The following is a 23,075-nucleotide window of genomic DNA, read 5'->3' on the forward strand; positions in this document are numbered from 1 at the left end:
GATGCGCTCCTACGTCACGGGCCTCCCCGGCCTGACCCACCCAGTGCCGCAGGCAAGGCATCGCGCGCATGCTGTATCACTCCCCACATTGGCCCGATACACTCAAAAGCGGTTGGGGGAGGAAGGACCCACGGCGATCAACCGGAGAAATCCGGTGATCGCCTGGGGACAGGATATTTATTTGGCCAGACGCGAAGCTCCGATTCATGCTGCCGCTCCGGTCGCCATATTTGCCACGCCCCTATTCCAGACCACTTAAGCTATGCTTAGTAACCTACTCAACTCCTTCGCTGAACACTCGGGGTCAAACAACCACTGTTACAGGCTCTTACCATTAAGTTCAGCTTGTACAAAACTGTCCTCATTTTAGCCCCCACCAACCATTTTATTGGCCACTGTAATTTTGCCTCTCAGACACCCTGAAGCCGCCCTCCAACATAATGTGTTGCAGTGTCCGGATCGAGACCCGCTTGGGATAGTCACAAAACAAAATATACAGTAGTCATGGAAGGACATGCATTTTGGCAATAGCCACATGGACCACAGGCGATAGAGGCAATCTGGTCAAGAAGGCCAGCGACTGCTGTATGGAGGTAAGAGTTCTCCTGTATTTACTGTCCAAGAGATCCCCCTCACTGTGATATACATTGATCCTCAGGAAGTGAAAGGTCTTGTTGTTCCAAGGGAGACGGTCGAGTCTGAGCATGTTTTGGTCTCCCTGGTCCACCCGACACAGGGGAAAAGCACAACATTTGCCCCAGTTCAACCTAAGATCCGTCAAACCCCCAAAGTGGTCCAAGAGGTCATATAGGCCATGTAGAGAGTAGGCATGGTCCTGCAGATAAATCATCACGTCATCATCATAAAGAGAGACAACTTGCTAGTCCCTACCAACCCTTATGACCCAGAAGGGACCACTAAGCCACAGAGCACCAGCCAGTGGTTCCAGGGCTAGTGCAAAGATTATATGTGAGAGTGAACAGCCCTGACAGGTTGCCTTGCCTACAGTGAAGGAGCATGATATGTGGCCTCCCGTGCGTACCCTAGCTCATGGTTCAGTGTATAATAATTTGATCCATTTAATAAACTCTGGGCCCATCCCCATGGCCTCCAACATGTGGGTCAAAAAAAGTCCAATCCAGTGTGTCAAAGGCTTTTTCAAAATCTAGGGAGAATGCTACTGGGAGATCGGCCATGGCTCTCTGGATATGTCATAGATGCCGTATATTATAGGAGGTGGCATGGTGGGGGATAAACCCGCATTGGTCAGGAGGGATGAAAGAAGTCAACCACTGGCAGCAGTCTGTTGGCCAGGACCTTGCTTTGAATCCTGTAATCTATGTTGAACATGGAGAGTGGGCTGTAGGAACTCATCAGCAACCCTTGACCTGTTTAGGCATTACTACTTAAAGAGCTTCGTGGAGGGAAGCAGGGAGAACGCCTTGCTGATGGGCTTCATGGTAGACTGCAAGCAGTCTAGGAGCCTGGGTGGCCCAGTACACCACGTAAAACTCCATTGGGAAGCCATCTGTGCCAGGGGTCTTGCCCGTGTCATCTGGTGTATAGCCAACCGAAGTTCCTCCAGTTGTAAGCGGTGTTCTTATTCTGACACCGAGGGGATAAGTGGGGGAGAGCAATCTTAATGTGGAACTCCCAATAGCTAGCGGAAAGGTGTAGGCAGGGGAGATTACAGATCTTCATAATATCACACAAACAGCTCATTAATGCCCACCTGCGGAGTGACCATCTGTCCCGTAGAGTCGTGGATACCTCCAATGATTGTCCTAGGAATTTCTGAGCGCAGTAACCATGCCAATGTAGTTCCTGGTTTATTGCCATCTGCATGCTGGCACGCCAGGACAGACACATAATCAAGATTACTTAGGGCCAGATTTACAAGGAACTGGTGCAGTGCGGTGCTGAGTCAAAAATAACAGCACCGTGCTGAGCTAGTTTTAAAACTTAGGGATGCACCATATTTACAAGAATACACCGTACCCCTGCGTTTCCCCCTGCACCAGCACTAAATTAAGTAGCCTGCGCCGACGCAGGCATCCTTGCACCATAGTGCAAGGGTGTCTGCATTGAGGGATGTGAATGTTTATGTGCAGGGAGAGACACATAAACAATCTACTATGGCGATTTGGCACTTCCTTGTGTGCTGTAGCACACATAGAAGTACTAAATCGTAATTTGTGAATGATTTTTTAGGTACAGGACAGGACATCTTCCTGCACATAAACAATCATTCAGGGCCTTTTGCTCTTTCTATGTGTGTTGCAGAATGCAGCACACATGGAAAAAGGTAAAACAAGGAGGAATAAAAGTATCCTTCCTTGTTGTGCCACACTAACGCCACCCCAGAGTGGTGTTAGGTTTTGGTGCTGCCACAGATTTACGCCTTCTTGTAAATCTGGGGCAGCATCAAAAGCAGTGGGTGTTTGCGGTGGAACGCCCACTGCAACACCCATTGCACGCCCCTCTGATGCAGAAAACTGCATCGGGCCCATATTTACAACATGGCATAAAGCCACAAAAAGTGGCATTACACCTCCTTGTAAATATGGAGAAGTAGTTAGCACCACCGGAGATTCGCAAAAAATGACGCTGCGGTGGTGCTAGAGCCCTGTAAATCTTGCCCACAGTTTCTTGGTCAAACTTGGCTCGAACATTGGTTGAAGACCCTGCTTTAGGAAATGCTCTTCTTTACATTAATGTAATAGTCTTTAAGGTCAGTGCAAGCGGAAAGTAACCTAGACTTTCACGGCATGTAATCAACGTAAAAAGAATTTGAAACAATCTCTATGTACTATAAAAGTAAAACAAGCAAGATTTATTATCCACATATATTTTATATCATGTTGATTCAGACGATTAACAGTATAAATCCTGTCATGACATGTAATTTACATTTGTTTGGGTAGGTGCTCCTAAAAAAACAGTGAAAGTGCTGAGGTGCAAGTGAGTGATGGTGATATATACAAGTAGTGCAGAGTGTGGTGGTATGCAAATTATCGACTTCCAGTGGCTCCTCGAATCCAGGAGGCCCTGGAGTGTCACAAAATTTCTATTTGTCTCATCCACTCTTTGGAAATGTGTCGACGTGTCGACCCCGTATTTGGGTAAGTCAGCATGGGGTCATCATCAGGACAGGGAAAATTGCATTGGAAGCACCTACAAATGGCATAAATCACTGAGTTAGTGAGGGTCTGGTGAATCAATACCCAACAAGAAAGGAGATCCAGGTGCATAACTCACCTAAATTCCAGTGGGGGATTAAATCAGGTAACGGCTGTGATCTCCCTATTAGGAAATAATTAAGTACATATTTTAATGGACTGAGGGGCATGAGCATCGGTCGGTGTATGAATCAAAACAAGGATAGGAAGGGACTTACAGGAAAGGTAGTCCCGGAGTCTGGGTATCTGTATCAGTCTGTCGACTTGTGGTGATGGGAGAGTCAAAGATCACTGAACTCCAGTGTTCGGAGGCTCCTGGAAAGATGTGCATGGGTCAATATACCAAGAAGTGCTCATACTAGTAAGGAAAGGTAGTGATTATATTGATTAAGAACTCACAATGTATTGAGCATACCGGGGGCTAAGACCAGCCAGGGAGTGCCACTTGTATGAGGCTCCAATGATCTAAAATTAAAGAAATAAATGTGAGCGTTGTGCCCCTCCAGTAGGAGGAAACAAATGTATTTGCTTGGAGTTATGTAACCACTTACTTGGTATAAAGGTCACTCCCACAGCGGTCAACCGGCCTTATTAATCGGTCAATGCCCGGGTTTCCAAAACCCCTGGGTGAGGTCTGCGAAAAATGGTCAGGAACGCCGCACGTATCGCGGACGTTCCGTGTTAAAAAAGCTCAGCATCCATTTTGGAGCGAGCAACACAGGCCATGATTGGTGGAGGGCCTAACCAATCAGAGGGCCCCATCGCCCGGTGTTGGCGATGCGGCCGTCGTACCACGTAGGAGGTGTTCCCCTTCTGGTCCGCACGGCCGTGGTGCAGTGTAATGAGGCCGTTCTATGCCGTAACGGCAAAACACGTGTAGACGCAAGCGCTTCTCCTGTTGCGTGTAAACTGATAGAAGCAAAACCCGTGTGAACGTGAGCGCTTCTCCTGTAGTGTGTTAACTGATAATCTAAGTGCTGTTAGGGGACGAGGGTGTCCTACAAAGCGTGGCATGGTGTGAACAATAAGTGGGCCCTCCCTCAAACATGAGGGAGGTGGGGGAGAATGAGCTTTCACGAAGTTATCAATATGCATGCACACAAACTGTGTTATTGGCCAATGGAGTAGGTTATATAATAAAAAGCCTTGCCATATCAGTGAGAGGTGTGGTGTTGCCTCACTGAACCTAAATCACCAAAATTAAATCTATGTATCTATGTATCCCCAGAGGGGTACACATTTATACATGAGCCAATCCAGATATCTGGGTAGGGGTGTCATCTATTAATATAGTGTCAGTCTCATGGGTCTGCTATCTACAAGAAACTTACAGAGCAGAGTGTCGCCAATCCTCGGTAGAGTTCAGTCCCTTTCTGATGGTGTCACATTTTTCGATCCAAAACAGTTCCCGTTCGGATAGGATGTGTTCCTTGTCTCCACCCCTTGGTCCCAAGGAGATTTGCTCAACCACTTGCCATTCCATCTCTTCACATGTGTGTCATGCTGTATCATAATGTTCTACCAGTGGAGCGCCAGTTTTTTTTGCATTTAATTCTGCTTTTATGCTGGAGAATCCTGCACTTGACTTTTTGCGTAGTTTGACCTATATAGAGTAGACCACAGGGACACCAGATAGCATAAGTAACGTCCTGCATGTTGCAATTGGTAAACTTGGGCAGTGTGAGTGTATAATTCTTGTGACTGAAGTCAGTGGTATTAAAGGTTGTTTTACAGGCTGCACAGTTACTGCATTTGTAATGACCAACCACTGCCGGTAGCCCCCATAGTGTGTTTGCATTTTTCTTGGGTGCCTGGGGCAGGAGTGCGCTCGTAAGGCTATCTTTAAAATTTCTGCCTTTCTTGAGTGAAAACAAGGGCGCCTCTTGTGTGTGTAAGTGGTCCTTAATTAGTGGCCAGTATTGTAGGATTATCTTTCGTATGTTATTGCTGGCAGGGTTAAATGTAGTGACATAGGCAAGTCTATTGTTCTCTACTCTAGCCTGCTTGGGTTCCAGAAGGGTCTCCCTATGGTTGAACCAAGCGCGCTTCCTAGCCCTTTTTACCAATCTCTTGGGGTAACCCCTGTCTATCAATCTGTTGATTAGAAAGTCAGATTCTCTGAAGAAATCTATTTTATTTGTGCAATTTCTCCGGATTCTGAGGAACTGTCCGAAGGGGAGATTATCTCTAAGGCCTCTCTGGTGATGGCTTGTGTAGTGCAAGAGTGTATTCCTGTCAGTAGGTTTGCGGTATAGAGTCCCATAAAGTTTTTCATTTTCCACTCCCAACTTTAAGTCAAGTAACAGGATACTTATTTTGCTGGATTCCATTGTGAATTGGATGTCTCTGGATTGTCCGTTTAATCATACGTGAAAATCTCTCAGTTGAGTCGCAGAGCCCTGCCAAATTAGAAGAACATCATCGATGTATCTAGACCATTTTCTCAAATGGCCTAGAAACGGGTTAGCTTGGCTGAAAATGTGTTGTGTTTCATATTCGGCCATGTACAGATTAGCTAGATTTGGTGCAAAAGTGGCACCCATAGCCACCCCCTTGGTCTGGAAATCGAATTTATTCTCAAACATAAAATAGTTTTTTCCCATGGCTATTTTTAACATGGCCACCAGAAACCATGTAGGTACTTTTGCCGGTTGGTCCCGGTTATCAAGTATTTTGGATAGAATAGTGAGTGCTTGTCCCTGGGGGATATTAGTGTATAATGATTGTATGTCCATGGTGACAAGGATTTCTGTTTCTGTCGAGAAATTAAGACCTTCGTATAACATGATAACATGCATACTGTCTCTGGTATATGCCTCCGTGAGGGATACAAATGGTTTGATAAAATAATCTAAGTATTTGCATAGGGGTTCCAAAATGGACCCGCAACCGGAGACAATCGGTCTGCCAGGAGGATTCGTCAAATCTTTGTGTATCTTGGGCAAGGTATAAATCACCGGAATACGTGAATCTCTCTTGTTAAGGAATTGGTATTCCTTCTTAGTGTTGAAGCCCAAATCCAAACCTTTGGTTGTTAATTCTAATATTTCTAAGCTCAGTTATTTAGTGGGATCAATCGTACATTCTTTGTAGCAATCTTGGTCACTAAGTTGTCTGAGTATTTCTTGCTTGTAACTGTCTATGTCCTGCAGTACTATACCTCCCCCTTTGTCTGCTGCCTTAATTACCACATCTTGTTGTTGTTTAAGGTCTTGAAGGGCTATGCTTTCCTCATATGATAGGTTAAATTTGACGTAGTTTTGTCCTTTGCTCAGGGTGTCCACATCCTTGAGTACCATCTTCTCGAAAGTGAGGATTTCAACCGGCATGGTGGTTGAAGGAGGGGTAAAGGAGGAGGGTGGTCTAAAGTCCGTGGTGCTTCGGGGGCCTTCTTTACATTAAGGCAAGGAGACAATAAATATCCCCTCTGATGAGGTGTCTCAGGAGTTCCTATTTTTCACAGTACCTTCTTACCATTTTGTTAGGACCCTAAGAAGAAAATCACAACTCTATGTTAATATATTCCTTAGCTGTCCTTTTTAGATCGAGCGTAAGTGTACAACCTCTGGTATGCTTTTAAGTATACTTCTTCTGTAGGCTTCCAGCTATTTCATTTGTTAGTTTCAGTGTCATTTAAAAATCCTTGCTTGTTAGTGGTCAGTAATGCCTCTTTGTCCCTCCTTCTTCTGTGTGGGAGCAGGGACCAACTACTGTATAATTATGCTTTGTCCTGTTTGTCCTGTTTATCTGGTCTGTGGGGGACATTTTTTTTACTCTGATTCCTGCTCCTGTCCAGGGAAGCTTCTCTTTTCATTTGCAGAGCATTCTTCCTCTGAGTATAGCTGTAAACAAGGATCTAAATCAGGCACATTTGGTCTTTGTGGGCTCTCTGAACGCTCTTTCAGCTGCCTTCGCTTTTACCCTCCAAGTGTGCCTGTTTGTGTGCTGAGAGAAAGGGCAGAGGATTGATTGTAATTGCTTAGAGACAAGGCACCCTTTTACTTTTGCTCCATACTGGGATGTCCCCAGCAGCTCTCTCAGTGCACACACTCAAAGCCCTTAGCCATGCCAGTACCAGGAACCCCACACACCCTGCCTGCTAGAGCACCTCAGTTCTTGCAATCAGCATACTCTGCTGCTCCATTACTGGGACCTCAGGTGCAACTCCATCAGTGCACCTCAGTTCACACACTCCAGGCCCTCAGCCGTGCCGGTTCCTGGAACCCCACAAATGCTGTCTTCCAGCGCACCTCAGTTCTTACAGTCAGCACACATTGCTGTTCCAGAACTGGGACATTGAGTGCAGCTGCATCAGTGCACCTCAGTTCACACACTCCAAGCCCCTCACTGTGCCCATGCCATAACCCCACAAACGGCATCTGCCAGAGCACCTCAGTTCTTACAGTCAGTACACTCTGCTGTTCCAGTACTGGGACCTCAGGAGCAGCACTATCAATGCACCTCAGTTCAACCCGGCGAGGTCACTTCCTTTCCTATACTGGATCCCGCTCACATACAGTTCCATTACAGCAGCTCATTTCTAATATTCAGTCCCACTGCCAACCAATACTGGACCCAAAAAAGCAAAACACGGCTCAGCCAGTGCACCTCACGTCTAACATCCAGCGCCACTGTTGATTCTGCCAGAATCCATCAATTCTAACATTTAGTGCACATTTCTCCTCAGTACTAAGGCTCACACACATGGCCTTCAGGACTTATCGCTTCTGTGGTTCAGAGGCAATGCCACTCCCATACTGGGCCCATCTTGGAGATTCACCAGGGCACCTCCAGGCTAACACTCGACAACACTGGCACGCCAATACTAGGTTCCACACCTAGCTCCATTAACATACCTCACTTCTGACCTTGTGTGCCCGTTACTATTCCAGTACTGCATCCCACATACAACAGCCCCATTATTCCAATACCAGGAATTACACAGCGCTCCGTTTCTTGTTCCTCACCTGCTGCCTTTGTGTTATTCCAGCAATGGGCAGGAACACAGCTGTCTATCGCCCAATTCTGATCTGAAGTGCTCCAATATTGCTTGTATTGGGGTTCACATAAAACTCTGCTAATGCACCTCCTGCTGTTCTGCAGTTCCCCCTGCATTTCCACAGTCTGACTTCTGTTTGAGTAGGGGGAGCCAATTAAATCTATTCTTAGCTGCCATCTTTATTTGGTAGGTTCTTTTTCACCTATCTCACTCTGTTCTTTCCGTTACTCTGTTTACTCTCCATGTTTTCTTTCTCGCCCACTTTTCTCTTTCCAGCTCTTAAAATCCACACATTAACAGTTTCACTCTTTCTTTCAACTGTTTATTTCTACTCATCTCCCTTTTTTATTTCCCTCTTCCTCTTGCTACCTTCTCTTTTAAACTCGCAAAAACTAGGTTATTTCTTTCCTTGTTTCATTCTTCTCTTTTTTTCTTCATCAGGTGTTCATTCTTTCACTATTTTTTCTCTTCCCTTCATCCTTTCTTAGTTTTTTTTATTTGCTCTTTCCTTTGACTCTGTATGCGCCCTTACACTTTTTTTTTTAGATCTTTCTTCCTTTCTTTCTTCTGTGTTTTCCTTATCTTTACCTGTCAATTCACATTTTACTATAAATCCTTCTTTTTCTCATGTGTATGTGGAAGCCACAACTTACTTGTCGGGACCCGAAATGTCAAAGTGGCTTTCCCATTCTGTGGGAAATGTGTCAGTACATACATGCCCTGGTTCTTTTGCTGCTTCTTTCTCTCACCATCTATCTTTTTTCTCTAATGTTAATTTTTCTCTTTCTTTCCACACTTCTTTCATTATTTTTTCCTCTTCATCTATTGTTCGCTAGCTTCCTTCCCTTTTTTCTTTTGTCTCACATGTTTGCTCTATTTCTTCTTTTAGTTGTGTTTCATTTCCCGTTATTTCTTTCCCTTCTTTCTTTTATTTCTTTGCGACCCCTTCTCTTTCTTTCTTTTGTCTGTTGTATTACTTTCGCTTCCCTTTTTCTGCCCCATCCGCTTTCTCTCTTGAGGCCTAGTTATCAATGGAGCAACAGGTGCAGTGGTACTGGAGCCCAGAGACCTATGGACCTCACTCAACTCTAATTACTGCTGTATTTTCCTACTGAAATTGCTGTCAACCATCTTCCTTTCTTACTCCAGGGCCCATGACACCGTTACTTCACCACTTGTCCTCTCCATCTTTACTCCCGACTCCCTCTTTCCTTTCACCCTCCAATCCGTCCCATATTAGTTTTTTGTTTTAGTGTTTTGAGCATTACACTCTAATGCCACAAGTTTATTTCGGAGAAAGGTTTATATTATAATTGTATATGTTTTAAGATAGAGTAAGACAACACTGGAGGTGCTTTAGTTAAAAAGGTTTATATTATAATTGTATATGTTTTAAGATAGAGGAAGAAGGTAAATGGAAGTGCTTTAGTTAAAAAGGTTTATATTATAATTGTATATGTTTTAAGATAGAGGCAAAAGGTAAATGGAAGTGCTTTAGTTAAATGCTATGGCAGGAAAAGACGAAATAATGAGGAAGGGTTTACCAATTTATGTGGCAAGGAAAGTCCAGTTAAGAATTTAAAATGCCAATAGCTCTAACTCAAGAAAATGTGAGACCTATTGCATTGCAAATGCTTGTTAGGTCTTACTTCCAAAATAAGATTCCAAATGTTCTCCACCTTCTAATGCTGGTCTTGTCCAAACTTTGGGGCATATGTACAATCCCTGTGCGCCGCTGGTGCATGACTTTTTGTTACACACCAGCGGCTTCCTTGGGTTTTGACGCATTCCCAGATTTACAAGAATCTGTAAACCTGGGAATGCATCAAAACTGTACGCCTCCCCAAGGCAGGCACAACGAGGAGAAATATCTTTATTTCTCCTTGTTTTTCCCCCTTTCTATGTGTGTTGCGTTCTGCAGCACACATAGAAAGAGGAAAATGCCTCCCTGGATTGTTGTTGTGCAGGAAGGTGCCCCTTCCTGCACAAAAGCAATCCTGCCAACAAAGCAGACACCCTTCCAACATGGTGCAAGAGTGCCTACGTTGGCTCTAGGCAGCAATTTGTTCACCATTGCAGGGGGAACAGACAGAAATGCACCGTATTTTGCAGATACAGTGCATTTCTGCCCTTTTAACTTAGCGTAGGGGCGCAGCAGAAAGGCTTGCTGTGCCAATTCCTTATAAATATGCCTTTTTATTTTTAACCAACTTGCAATGGCCCAAGGCCAGTTAACATGTGCCAAAACACTATTAATGCAAAGGCCTATGTCTTGTTAACATGCACCAACACACTAATAACGCTGGTCCTTCACTCCCTGTATTGCCCACTGTTCTGCTTGTGGTCAGAATGGATTTCTAAACACTGCCAATGTCAGCTTTTTGCAGAAAAGAAATAAAATAACAGAGATGGAAAAAGTATCACTAAAGAAAAGATCCAGGCCATGTTTTCAGATTATTTCTGGTCTAATATGGCGGGACGTCTGGAAAACAAAACCTCCTTGTGTAGGAGGCTGGACTGGCTTGTAGTGAGTACCAAGGGGTACTTACACCTTGCACCAGGCCCAGGTATCCCTTATTAGTGTATAGGGTGTCTAGCAGCTTAGGCTGATTGATAATGGTAGCTTAGCAGAGCAGCTTAGGCTGAACTAGGAGACGAGTGAAGCTCCTACAGTACCACTGGTGTCACTTGCACAATATCATAAGAAAACACAATACACAGATATACTAAAAATAAAGGTACTTTATTTTTATGACAATATGCCAAAGTATCTCAGAGTGTACTCTCAGTATGAGGATAGCAAATATACACAAGATATATGTACACAATACCAAAAATATGCAGTATATTCTTAGAAAACAGTGCAAACAATGTATAGTTACAATAGGATGCAATGGGGACACATAGGGATAGGGGCAACACAAACCATATACTCCAAAAGTGGAATGCGAACCACGAATGGACCCCAAACCTATGTGACCTTGTAGAGGGTCGCTGGGACTATTAGAAAATAGTGAGGGTTAGAAAAATAGCCCACCCCAAGACCCTGAAAAGTGAGTGCAAAGTGCACTAAAGTTCCCCAAAGGACATAGAAGTCGTAATAGGGGAATTCTGCAGGAAAGACACAAACCAGCAATGCAACAACAATGGATTTCCAGTCGAGGGTACCTGTGGAACAAGGGGACCAAGTCCAAAAGTCACAAGCAAGTCGGAGATGGGCAGATGCCCAGGAAATGCCAGCTGTGGGTGCAAAGAAGCTGCTACTGGACAGTAGAAGCTGAGGATTCTGCAGGAACGACCAGGGCTAGAGACTTCCCCTTTGGAGGATAGATCCCCCACGCCGTGGAGAGTCATGCAGAAGTATTTTCCCGCCGAAAGACCACCAACAAGCCTTGCTAGCGGCAAATCGTGCGGTTACTGTTTTTGGATGCTGCTGTGGGCCAGGAGGGACCAGGATGTCGCCAATTGCATCTGGAGACAGAGGGGGCATCGAGCAAGACAAGGAGCCCTCTCAGAAGCAGGCAGCACCCGTAGAAGTGCCGGAACAGGCACTACGAAGAAGAGTGAAACGGTGCTCACCCGAAGTTGCACAAAGGAGTCCCACGTCGCCGGAGACCAACTTAGAAAGTCGTGCAATGCAGGTTAGAGTGCCATGGACCCAGGCTTGGCTGTGCACAAAGGATTTCCGCCGGAAGTGCACAGATGCTGGAGTAGCTGCAAAAGTCGCAGTTCCCAGCAATGCAGTCTGGCGTGGAGAGGCAAGGACTTACCTCCACCAAACTTGGACTGAAGAGTCACTGGACTGTGGGAGTCACTTGGACAGATTTGCTGGATTCAAGGGACCTCGCTCGTTGTGCTGAGAGGAGACCCAGGGGACCGGTGATGCAGTTCTTTGGTGCCTGCGGTAGCAGGGGGACGATTCCATCGACCCACGGGAGATTTCTTCGGAGCTTCTAGTGCAGAGAGGAGGCAGACTACCCCCACAGCATGCACCACCAGGAAAACAGTCGAGAAGGCGGCAGGATCAGCGTTACAGAGTTGCAGTAGTCGTCTTAGCTACTTTGTTGCAGTTTTGCAGGCTTCCAGCGCGGTCAGCAGTCGATTCCTTGGCAGAAGGTGAAGAGAGAGATGCAGAGGAACTCTGATGAGCTCTTGCATTCGTTATCTAAGGAAATCCCCAAAGCAGAGACCCTAAATAGCCAGAAAAGAGGGTTTGGCTACTTAGGAGAGAGGATAGGCTAGCAACACCTGAAGGAGCCTATCAGAAGGAGTCTCTGACGTCACCTGCTGGCCCTGGCCACTCAGAGCAGTCCAGTGTGCCAGCAGCACCTCTGTTTCCAAGATGGCAGAGGTCTGGAGCACACTGGAGGAGCTCTGGGCACCTCCCAGGGGAGGTGCAGGTCAGGGGAGTGGTCACTCCCCTTTCCTTTGTCCAGTTTCGCGCCAGAGCAGGGCTGAGGGGTCCCTGAACCGGTGTAGACTGGCTTATGCAGAAATGGGCACCATCTGTGCCCATGAAAACATTTCCAGAGGCTGGGGGAGGCTACTCCTCCCCTGCCTTCGCACCATTTTCCAAAGGGAGAGGGTGTAACACCCTCTCTCTGAGGAAGTCCTTTGTTCTGCCATCCTGGGCCAGGCCTGGCTGGACCCCAGGAGGGCAGAAACCTGTCTGAGGGGTTGGCAGCATCAGCAGCTGCAGTGAAACCCCTGAAAAGGCAGTTTGGCAGTACCAGGGTCTGTGCTACAGACCACTGGGATCATGGGATCGTGCCAACTATGCCAGGATGGCATAGAGGGGGCAATTCCATGATCATAGACATGTTACATGGCCATATTCGGAATTACCATTGTGAAGCTACCTATGTGTAGTGCACGCGTGTAATGGTGTCCCCGCACTCACAAAGTCCGGGGAATTTGCCCTGAACAATGTGGGGGCACCTTGGCTAGTGCCAGGGTGCCCTCACACTAAGTAACTTTGCACCTAACCTTTACCAGGTAAAGGTTAGACATATAGGTGACTTATAAGTTACTTAAGTGCAGTGGTAAATGGCTGTGAAATAACGTGGACGTTATTTAACTCAGGCTGCAGTGGCAGGCCTGTGTAGTATTTGTCAGAGCTCCCTATGGGTGGCAAAAGAAATGCTGCAGCCCATAGGGATCTCCTGGAACCCCAATACCCTGGGTACCTCAGTACCATATACTAGGGAATTATAAGGGTGTTCCAGTATGCCAATGTGAATTGGTGAAATTGGTCACTAGCCTGTTAGTGACAATTTGGAAAGAAATGAAAGAGCATAACCACTGAGGTTCTGGATAGCAGAGCCTCAGTGAGACAGTTAGTCATAACACAGGTAACACTTTCAGGCACACTTATGAGCACTGGGGCCCTGGCTGGCAGGGTCCCAGTGACACATACAACTAAAACAACATATATACAGTGAAAAATGGGGGTAACATGCCAGGCAAGATGGTACTTTCCTACACCTTGTCTGTTACAGATCACATCCCTGTACAAACAGCACAAGTGGCCCAAAATTCAAATTCCCAGTGTTAAATGGCAGTAGAGTTTTTGCAGTTCCTATTTAGAGTGCATCATGGGAGACAGCCTGTGAAACGGCCGTGTCAACATCCAGACTAGGCTGGAATGTTGAAATTCAAGGTTGAACCCAGTCACAATTGGAAAGCAACAATATGCAAGGCAAATTACAATGTGTCTTGTAAATGTTAGGTCCATTTGGTTAATGCTTACATCTACAATACAAGTTGTGTACTCAGTTTAAAATTGTAGGTGCTACGGCACCACTGCGGCCAGCCCATACGCCTCTAAGCTATCACAGATTCAAAAAACTAGTTCTTCTTACCTTAATTTAAAAGATAAGCATATAAATCATTCTTGCAGCACACAACAGATTAAGGAGAAGAAAAATCAACTGATAACATGGATTTTTATTTTATATTTTAAAAAAATTACTTTTTATGAGACCATCATTTCTTGTCCTTTAATAAACCAGTGTGACCTGGTGTCATTAATCCTATTCCTGTAGCTGAGCCCCCTCCCTGGCTCGCCAGTTAATTTGTTTCTTTCATGTTGACTCTGCTCCTGGGAGAAGTACTCCACATTCATTGATCAAATTTCTTTCTGGTCAAACACCTTCCGGGCTCTCACTGCCTTATTGATTTGACAGCCATATATGTCAAGGGAAGTTACTGACAATTGCCTTCTTTGAAAGGCAATGATCTTAAACACTAGAAGGAGACATTTTCTCAAGGTAGTGAAAACATCTATGCCAATGCCAAGAAGGGATCTGTTTTGCTTTGATCTAGAAGGCCAGGGGAGGATGGCTTTGGTAGGATTTAGAAGAGAGAAAGTTAAGCCCAACCCAAGACTAGTTTTGCCATTTGTAAAGTAAGTCATTCTGGGCGATCCTTTGCCTCATGTCAGTCATGGGAAACGGTAGCAGCATTATGATCCTAGGCGAACATGTGGGCATTCTAAAATGATTTGCTTCCGGCAATTGACTGCCCAGTAGCTACATTTTACTGCTTTGTCTTGCTTGGAGTTTTTTGATTTTAGTGTATTTTATTTATTCATAACTGTAACTGATAACTAAATTTGTTTGTGATTTTCAGAGTAGTTATTTATTAACTGCAATGTTGCACTGGTGTTGCAGGTCCCCAGCTCACTGGGCAAGGAGGATAAGCAGTGACATTTTTTACCTAATGGGGGCAGAGAATCAAAGCCAATATCATCCCAGTGAGTTTTCAAGTTAGGGCCAACATGCCAGAAGTAACATGATGTCCAATTACACAAAGCTCTTTGGTAACTTGCCAGGGGTGTGAGACACTATATAAATACAATTTTAGGTCAGTGCAAATCAATGTACTGCATGCAGGTTTCTCTGGAGAAGGCCTTGCTGCATGTGCAAGCTACAAAGGTTAAGGTCAGGATTTCTCACAAAACCCTTTTAACTTATCTGCTCTATATTTTGTTGTTGTGGGAGACCCCCCTCCCCATCACCCCCCAATCTCAAATTAAGATTGAGACCTTTCTCCCCATTGACAAAGAAACTGGTTTTAAACCACATGCTTAAATTAATCTCTGCTACTGGTAATTTCTCTTGGCCACATTTACAGATTCACAGTATATTCTGGATTACACTGGACTCAGCTACAGCGCACCCAGGTATCTCCATGAGCTGGTGTAAGATTTGAGAATCCTACAATCAACACTGTGTCTAAAGAACACTCAAGAGATGGTGGCACCTGTCTAATGATACATATCAAAATTCCATGTGTTTCTGAGGCATGGGCTGCTTCATAAATACACAGATTCTTCAATGAACCAGTATGCATCAGGACGATACCTGCACAAGATGTAGAACCCAATAACGAGAGATGTATGTATATCACTAATAATGAAATTAGGAATGTAATCAATAAACTGTATATTGACATATTATTCATGGGAATATTGTTTTAGGAGGTCCTTAAGAAATCCAGGGGCACTCCCCGGATGAAACACGTGTTGACGGACAAGCAAGTGGAATTTTTTTGGATATTGTATATGGGAATATGTTCGGATTACCAAGTAGAACTTGAAATGATTTGAAATTCTTGGATCAGAGATTGTTTGAATTGGGACTCTATTTTCATGTGAATACACTTATGGATCTTTGGACTGCTAAATTTAATTTGGAGTAAACTGTGTTTCTGAACTCAAGAAAGGATATTATTTTGGATACAATATTGTTTTTGAATCATTATTTGGCGACTGATGTACTGTTTCAATGTAATTTGTACACGTGTGCAATTACTTATTGTCAATGGTAACACCAGTTACCAGCCCCATTGGAATGACAAGGTCCATAGATTTTCTGCAGACCTGGGCCCATATTTATGGGCTTTTGAAGCAGGGCAGCGAATCAAGTCACCTTGCTAGGCTGGTGTGCATCAGAGGGAAAGGGCAGGAAGGCACTGTATCTATGCAATACAGCCCGTTCCGGTCCTTTCCCACTGCGATGGAGCCGTTTTGGCTGCCTAGTACAAAACCAGCCTTGCACCATGGGGCACTTCCTGCACAAAATCAATCAATGGAGTCTTTTTCTTCTTTCTTTGTGTGCTGCACAATGCACACGAGTAGAAAGAGATAAAAATGAGGGGAAATAAAGATATTTCTCCTCGTTGCACCTTTCCTGGGAAGGCATAAGGTTTTGGTGCATACTCAGGTTTATAGACTCTTGTAAATCTGGGGATGCATCAAAATCCATGGGTGTTGCGAGGGAACATCGACTGCAACACACATGGAACGTCTGCCTAGCGCAGAGTAAGGCAACACAGCAATTTGCGCTGCTATGCCTTACTCCATGCCTGTGAGACCATTCAAAGCCACGCAAAGTGGCTTTGCACGCCTTATAGATATGAGCTCAAAGTTTGCGTCACCGCTGCATCATAAAAAGTGACGCAGTGGTGGCGCAAGGGATTCATAATTATGCCCTGCGGTGTTTTTCTCTTTGGAGATTTCAGGTGCTCCAAACAAGTAAAACAGAGGGAAAATTAGGAATTACCAGGGAAATACATATTTAATTACAAATTCCCCAGGGTGCCAATCGTAAATTGCTAGTAACTCAGCCCCATATTTATACTTTTTTAGCGCCACATTTTTGCCGCTTTTAGTATAAATATGGGCCTCAGTCTCTTTGGAGTTACTAGTCCCTCCTGTATCAGTAAATCCGTGGGCAGAGCATCCGGCCAGTTTTCCATGGTGTTGGCAATGAGGAGACTTCTTAGCGGAGGAAGAAATAAAGATTCTAGCATGACCTTCCTCCTGCAGCTAAGAAGCTTTCATATTGAAAAAAGCAAGGCTACATAGACTGTTTCCTAAAATACCCTGCACTGCCTGGGGACCTGGCGTGAGAATTGCTGTCCAACCTGGTTTCTGACACTAGGGTGCCTCAAAGCAATAACATACAGGCTTACTATCAGGTATTCAAATCTATTTTATGTGCAGTAGTCATTAATATTCTTGAAACAACAAAATTGCAAAATTAGAAACTATACTGTCTGCAGTACAAATGAATGATTTATTTTCTTTGTAACAACACAGAATACTTTGGTACAATCATTCATCAAGGATATATAGAGCTTCCAATCGGTTTCTGATGCAATGCACTAGTTGAGTTCCCAGAAGGTAAACATGCAATTTACATATGTGCATAAATGTAAAGGCGGGAGACAGTAGATAAAAGAAATAGACCCTTAAATTCCAGGTGCCCTCGATTGCCTAATCTGTTTAATCCTGGCAAATAAATGTACCGCTTTGCGTCTCATTTATTTTTAAACGTTTGGTGCAGAGGTGATTCAGTTCACCAAATTTGCACTACCACAAGCCTCACTCGTAAATGTTTCAATGGACTATAAAGTTAGTTAATTTAAAGTAAGTTTATTGATTATTTCTACAGTACATACCACATTGAGATAGCTCTTGGCTCACTCATGCGTCATTTCCCAACTGGCTGACAACTACATTTTAGCATCAACAGTCATGGTCCTTAGGCCCAGGAATAGAGACGTCACCCTGTTGTATTTCAGATATTGACTCCTTGGCTGACTGCCTTCTCCTAAATTGTATATAACTGCAAACAAGATTTCTGGTTCTATTGTCGAACTTCACCTTTCGGACCGGCAGCCCTGTCAAGAGCAACGCATCAGGGGTTAAACTAACGCATTTTAGTGCTGATGTCCGTATCACCACACTAAAATGCATAGTCACGCATTTATAGTTTCACCCGAAACTTCATAGGGGTCGGCAAAAATCTGGGAAAGCACAGTCATTCTGACAGGCTGATCAGCAGCCAACCAGTATAGCTAAAACAGAGGAATCAATTCTATCTGGCCAGATGATCCAATCAGAATAACAGAAAGAAGATGTACTTCGAATGCTATGAGTGAATAACTTTCAAGTGCTCAGGTAATCAGGAATTAATATGTGTGCTTATGTGATTCTGATTGGCCAAGCACCAATCCAAATGACTGCAGTTTACCGTGCCTTCCTACGTGTGTAGTCATCCAGACAGATGGGGTGAATTCCAGCAGTATGAAAAGTGCGCATGAAATGCAATTAAATCTGGTACTGCTTGCAGAATACTGGAAATTATGGATTCCACCCTTTTTAGGGTGAGGCCTGATAATGCATGCGCTGGCAGAGACACTGCTGTGTTCAGTAAAGGGCTTGGAGCCTGCCTGTCGTTAACCATTTGTCTTTTTGCGTGGCACTCTTCTTTACAGCCGTGTAATTTGTCAAGCCACGCCTGGTTGAAATTTTCCCTTTCCTAATCAGCAAAGTTTTCAAGCAGTCACAGTTGCTACACACAGCACTTTCTGAGGGATGACTCTAATTTTAAATGCCTAAAAAGTCTTAGATTGATTTTCTGGCTTGTTGTCGAAAATTTTAGTTAGGATGCATAACAATGTCTTGCCTGTCCCCTAATTGTCTTCGATACTTTTCAACCATTGACTGACCCTCGATTTAGTCTCTTCCCAGCTGTAGCGAGGACTGTACTCAAAGTGCCTGGTGGCCTTGTCTGTTTCATAGGATAAGGAGGTAACAATGACATTCAACAATTGTTTGGTGAGGATTGGCTTTATGGTCCGGAAAGGCTTCACAAGGAAGGAGATTAGCCCATGAATATGTATGAATAAGCACATCTTCCAGTAAGGTACGCACGAGCCCAGTCGGACTGTAGGGTCCACCTCCAAAAAGAGATTGCGCATCAGCAGGCACCTCTGCCGCACCGGGGTGTCATCGTATGAATAGTACAACTGCCCACCCAGAACTTCTGGCTTCAGCTGCAGCTGTCTAGCAGCCAGTACATGCATCCATGCCACGTTTCCTGGAACATAGGAAGAATTTGTGGGATATGATTGTGAGAAAGAGTACCAAGACAGGCAGGTTATGCACACAACTACATAGATTTAGGGACATTATCACATGTTCTTTCCTCAAATATGCACCCCATTAAGGAACCCTCCCGATGATGATGACTGGAAAGGAAATTATAATTTAGCGGTTTAATTTGTAGAGTAGATCCTACCTTTGGTTTCCCACATCAATCATGTATTGGTATACAGCATAAGGTCACAATTCACATAGCTACTTGTATGTGCATGTCCACCTTATGCTCACAAATGTCAAGCTATTAATAAAGGGTGACCCTGCACATGTTAATCCTTTTATTCAAGCAATATCACCTCTCAGTGTTGCAATATTGCTTGTATGTTCCACTCAAGGGGTAGGAAGTTACTTCACTGGAAAGTTTGGGAACAGCCTCAAACTCGAGGGTTAGTGGATATTCTCATACTTTTTTCCCACCCATGCCCTTCCTGGAGTTAGTCAGAAAATATTTCTTGTCAAGAACCGAAGCAAATACGTTTCCAAGGTCTGAAGGAGAAAGAATCAACCCTAAAATTGGTAGGCCCCTGAAGAAGATGCTTTTCTATTTCATTGGAGATTTTATTTTGACTGCCATTGCACAAGTATTTTGACATTTGCCAATGCTGGATTGTTCGTTAGGTAGAATTGCACATGTGGAAATACTTCCAGGTGGTTGCAATTGCATATCCGCACAATTTTCCCACAAGTACACTTGCAAACCACCACTTGCTGCAGATTTCCAGGCAGTGCTTGGGATTTTGTTTTATGAACTCCCAAAATTAGTAAATTGACACCCATATGAAAACCTAAAACTGGGGATGCAAATTTACCCTTATTTTGGGACTCAGGCCTAAAATCCTGAGACAAGCAGTAATTTAACAGCGGAACACACACGATCAATCACTTAACTGATATCTGCACACGAAACTTCACAAGGCTAGGGCGATCTTGTCTACAGGGAAAGTTACAGACCTTGGAAACTGGAGACTGGTGTTATTGTCCTGTATTTCACAGTTACCCAAGAAATTAACTACAGTATAATGAATAGTTCATATGTTAGCATGTCCTCACGGTTACTGCAGGTTTGGAGTATGGGTGACATGCCTTGGTCAAAGGTGATGGGCAACACATAGTTACGGTTTCATTTATTCCATCTCTTCAGCGACTATTACCCAACAGTATTGTGTATCTTACGGTGAGATCTGTGGTAGATGTTTCCCTGAGTAATACAGTATCACTGTGCAGGAGGGAGTAGGAGGGACTGTATAATTTGGGCACTGATATCTTGTTGCCCAGATGCAAACTAGTGATGTTGTCTTCTTTGTGTATACTATTATTTATATGCCTAGTCCAAGTGAAGTAAGATATTGACCCCTGTGATTGTTTGAGATAATCAAGTGTGTGCCGCCCAGCTGCCACCAGAAGAAGTTGTCTCATCTGAGTAATTGAGTAACAGCATACTGCAGCAGTTGTTTCTGTGTTCTGCATTGTCATTATAGAGTACAATTCAAGTGGTTGTTTCTCCAGTGATGCAGGGTGCCACTGCAGCCTAACCCTGGGATAACTGTTTTCACTGAGTTATGCACAGTATTCAAGAGTGTTGAAGCTTTTATTTCCTTCAGAAGCAACTAGTCTAGTGAGCACTAACCCTCTGCCTGCCCTGGGCATCAAACATGTCTCTGTTGTTTTGACGCTGAGCAGCGCCTGGCCCCTCAGTGGGCCCCTAAACATTACAATATGTGCATAATTTTTGCAATATGTATTGAAATCAAAGCTGGAATCAATGAATGCAGCATTTGGTAGTTTGCAATCACTAGTAGTTCAACTAATTGTGAACATTTACTTGTTTGTAAGAATGGCAATTGCAAGATGGAAGATGGATGCTGCCCCCTGAGGACACGGACATCCCTAGCTCCCCCGTTCTTCTTCCCTGTTTTTTTGGCTTCCAAGGCCACTTGGAGGGCATCTGGAAATATAAGCTGGTGCTTTCCTCCAGCCTGCTGATCCCCTTTCTGAGCACAGACCTGAGTTGATCATGCTGGTGTTGGTGCTTTCACAAACTGGAGCAGGATGCTTGCTGTTTCCTCTTGGTATGCTAGGTTCAACCTAGAAGCCCCCATTTGAGCTCTGTTGCCCTACCCTTCTACTGACCCTGTATGCAGAGAAAGGCCCTGCCATGCCCAAGAAGACCAGAGAGGTTTACGCAGTGCTTGGAAGCAGTTGACGGAGGAGGCTGATGTAAGAAACTACTCAAGCAAGTGTCAGTGACCTGACTGTGAGCACCATCCAACGAAGCACCTTCAATGTACTATTGCTTTCTTCGTAGAACATGCAGGCTGGGCAGAAGTCTGGCATTTGGCTGGATTGTAAACTAGCTTGTGCTTGTTTCACGCTGCTGCACTGTGTGATTCTTTCTGTGCCTCCATACTTGCACCAGATGTGCACAGACTGCAGCCTTCCCACCAACATCATAGAGGTTTGCCCCTTCTGAACATAGAGCTGCTGACCAGGATTGTCCGGGGTCTCCAGATAACAGTAAATGTCAATTTTAAGAGACCAACGCCATCTAAAATAGGCTTAGCCCACCAGCTACAGTAGGGCAGATTTACAAGCCCATTGCGCCTCCATGTGTCACACTAGCGTCATTGGTTTTTAAGCATATGTGATGTTAAGGAGGTGATTTTCTGAGCCATATTTACAAAGTGGCTCAGTGCATGCATTGTGCCACTTTGTTAACCTTTGAGCCATATTATGCCTGCAGCAGGCATAATGAATGCAGGGGGGCGTTCCGACGCAAGAAGGCCCGAAAAAATGGCGCAGTGAAATTTACTAGAGTTCTCTGCACTATTCGTGGTGTCATTTCTCCTATCTCCTATGGGCCTAATCTCCTATCGGCCTCCCTGTGCTTTCCTGGACTAGCATAAAAAATGTTGCCGCTAGTGCAGCAAAGTGCCACAATAGCTCCAAAAATGTAGACGCAATTGTGGTATTGTGTGCCATTAGAGGGAACAGGGAGGCGTAAGAAAAGTGGCGAATCAATGCTGATGCTCCACTTTCTTGTAAATATGCCACTATGTTACTTTCATGAACTCCAAGACACTGTCTACAAACTTTGCTGGCTGGTGGTAAGCTGTACTGTAGACTGCCATTGTGTTTTGATTTGTTTGAGGATATTTACAATGAACCAGATCATTAGGATCATAAATAGTAAAGGTCTGCAAATCAGTAACAAATTATCTCGTTTTTGGCGGGAGGACTGCAGTCCTCCATATTACAGAATTACGATCATGTTGAGTTAGTCATTGCAATCAGTACATGTTTGTGATCATTGCTGAGCCTTTCCAATGTTGTACTAACTGCATAACTAGTGTGTTGTGTTTTTGCTTTCAGCACGTCTATCAGCAAAGCCAGAGATCGTGGTTTTATCAAGGTCCTGCGCTTCGTTCCTGTTTCATATTATAAATATGATTAAATATATTCTGAGATATTATTAAGATGTTTTATATTCATAACTATAGCTGGACAGTAACACAATTATTGCATATGGATAAGTCTGTTGCACTCTACCGGACTAAACCCTGTACCATCTTTGAGCTAAGCCTTAACTTCTCATTTATGTCTATCCAAAGAGTCAAGGAGAAATGGGTAACTCAGTGCTTAATTTGAGCCGGTGGTTTCTGGTGCGGGACACCGTGACTTTTTTAGAGCCGTCACTTACTTTTTATGCCTCAAGCATTTACTGTGAGCAAAAGTCACATATGGGAAAGACAGAGGAAGAGAAAATCGAAAAAACGTCACAAAGGGAGAAAGCAGAAATCTGCAAGAGTGAGCTGAAGGGGCAGGAGCCTCTCGCTAGAGTGAGGTAGAGTGAGTGACATGAGAAAAACAGAAGCAGAGAGACAGAGAGAGGTGAGTAAGGTAGTGAGAAGTGATACAGCGAGAAGTAGTGGTACTGAAAGAGAGGTTT

The 23,075-nt window shown here is 44.4% G+C and overlaps 1 protein-coding gene across 1 annotated transcript in view; it reads right to left on the reverse strand.

Annotated features, from left to right (window-relative positions):
* Positions 1-16,957: 16,957 nt before the first annotated feature.
* The window catches only part of LOC138286566 (3 beta-hydroxysteroid dehydrogenase type 7-like), a 77,396-nt gene continuing 71,278 nt past the window's right edge, over positions 16,958-23,075 (reverse strand). Inside the window, exon 7 of the mRNA XM_069226958.1 lies at positions 16,958-19,067. Coding sequence (XP_069083059.1) covers positions 18,661-19,067 — 407 coding nt within the window. The 3' untranslated portion in view covers positions 16,958-18,660. The remainder of the gene's footprint in view (positions 19,068-23,075) is intronic.

The sequence above is a fragment of the Pleurodeles waltl genome, chromosome 3_2 (assembly GCF_031143425.1).
Source record: "Pleurodeles waltl isolate 20211129_DDA chromosome 3_2, aPleWal1.hap1.20221129, whole genome shotgun sequence".
NCBI classification, from domain to species: domain Eukaryota; kingdom Metazoa; phylum Chordata; class Amphibia; order Caudata; family Salamandridae; genus Pleurodeles; species Pleurodeles waltl.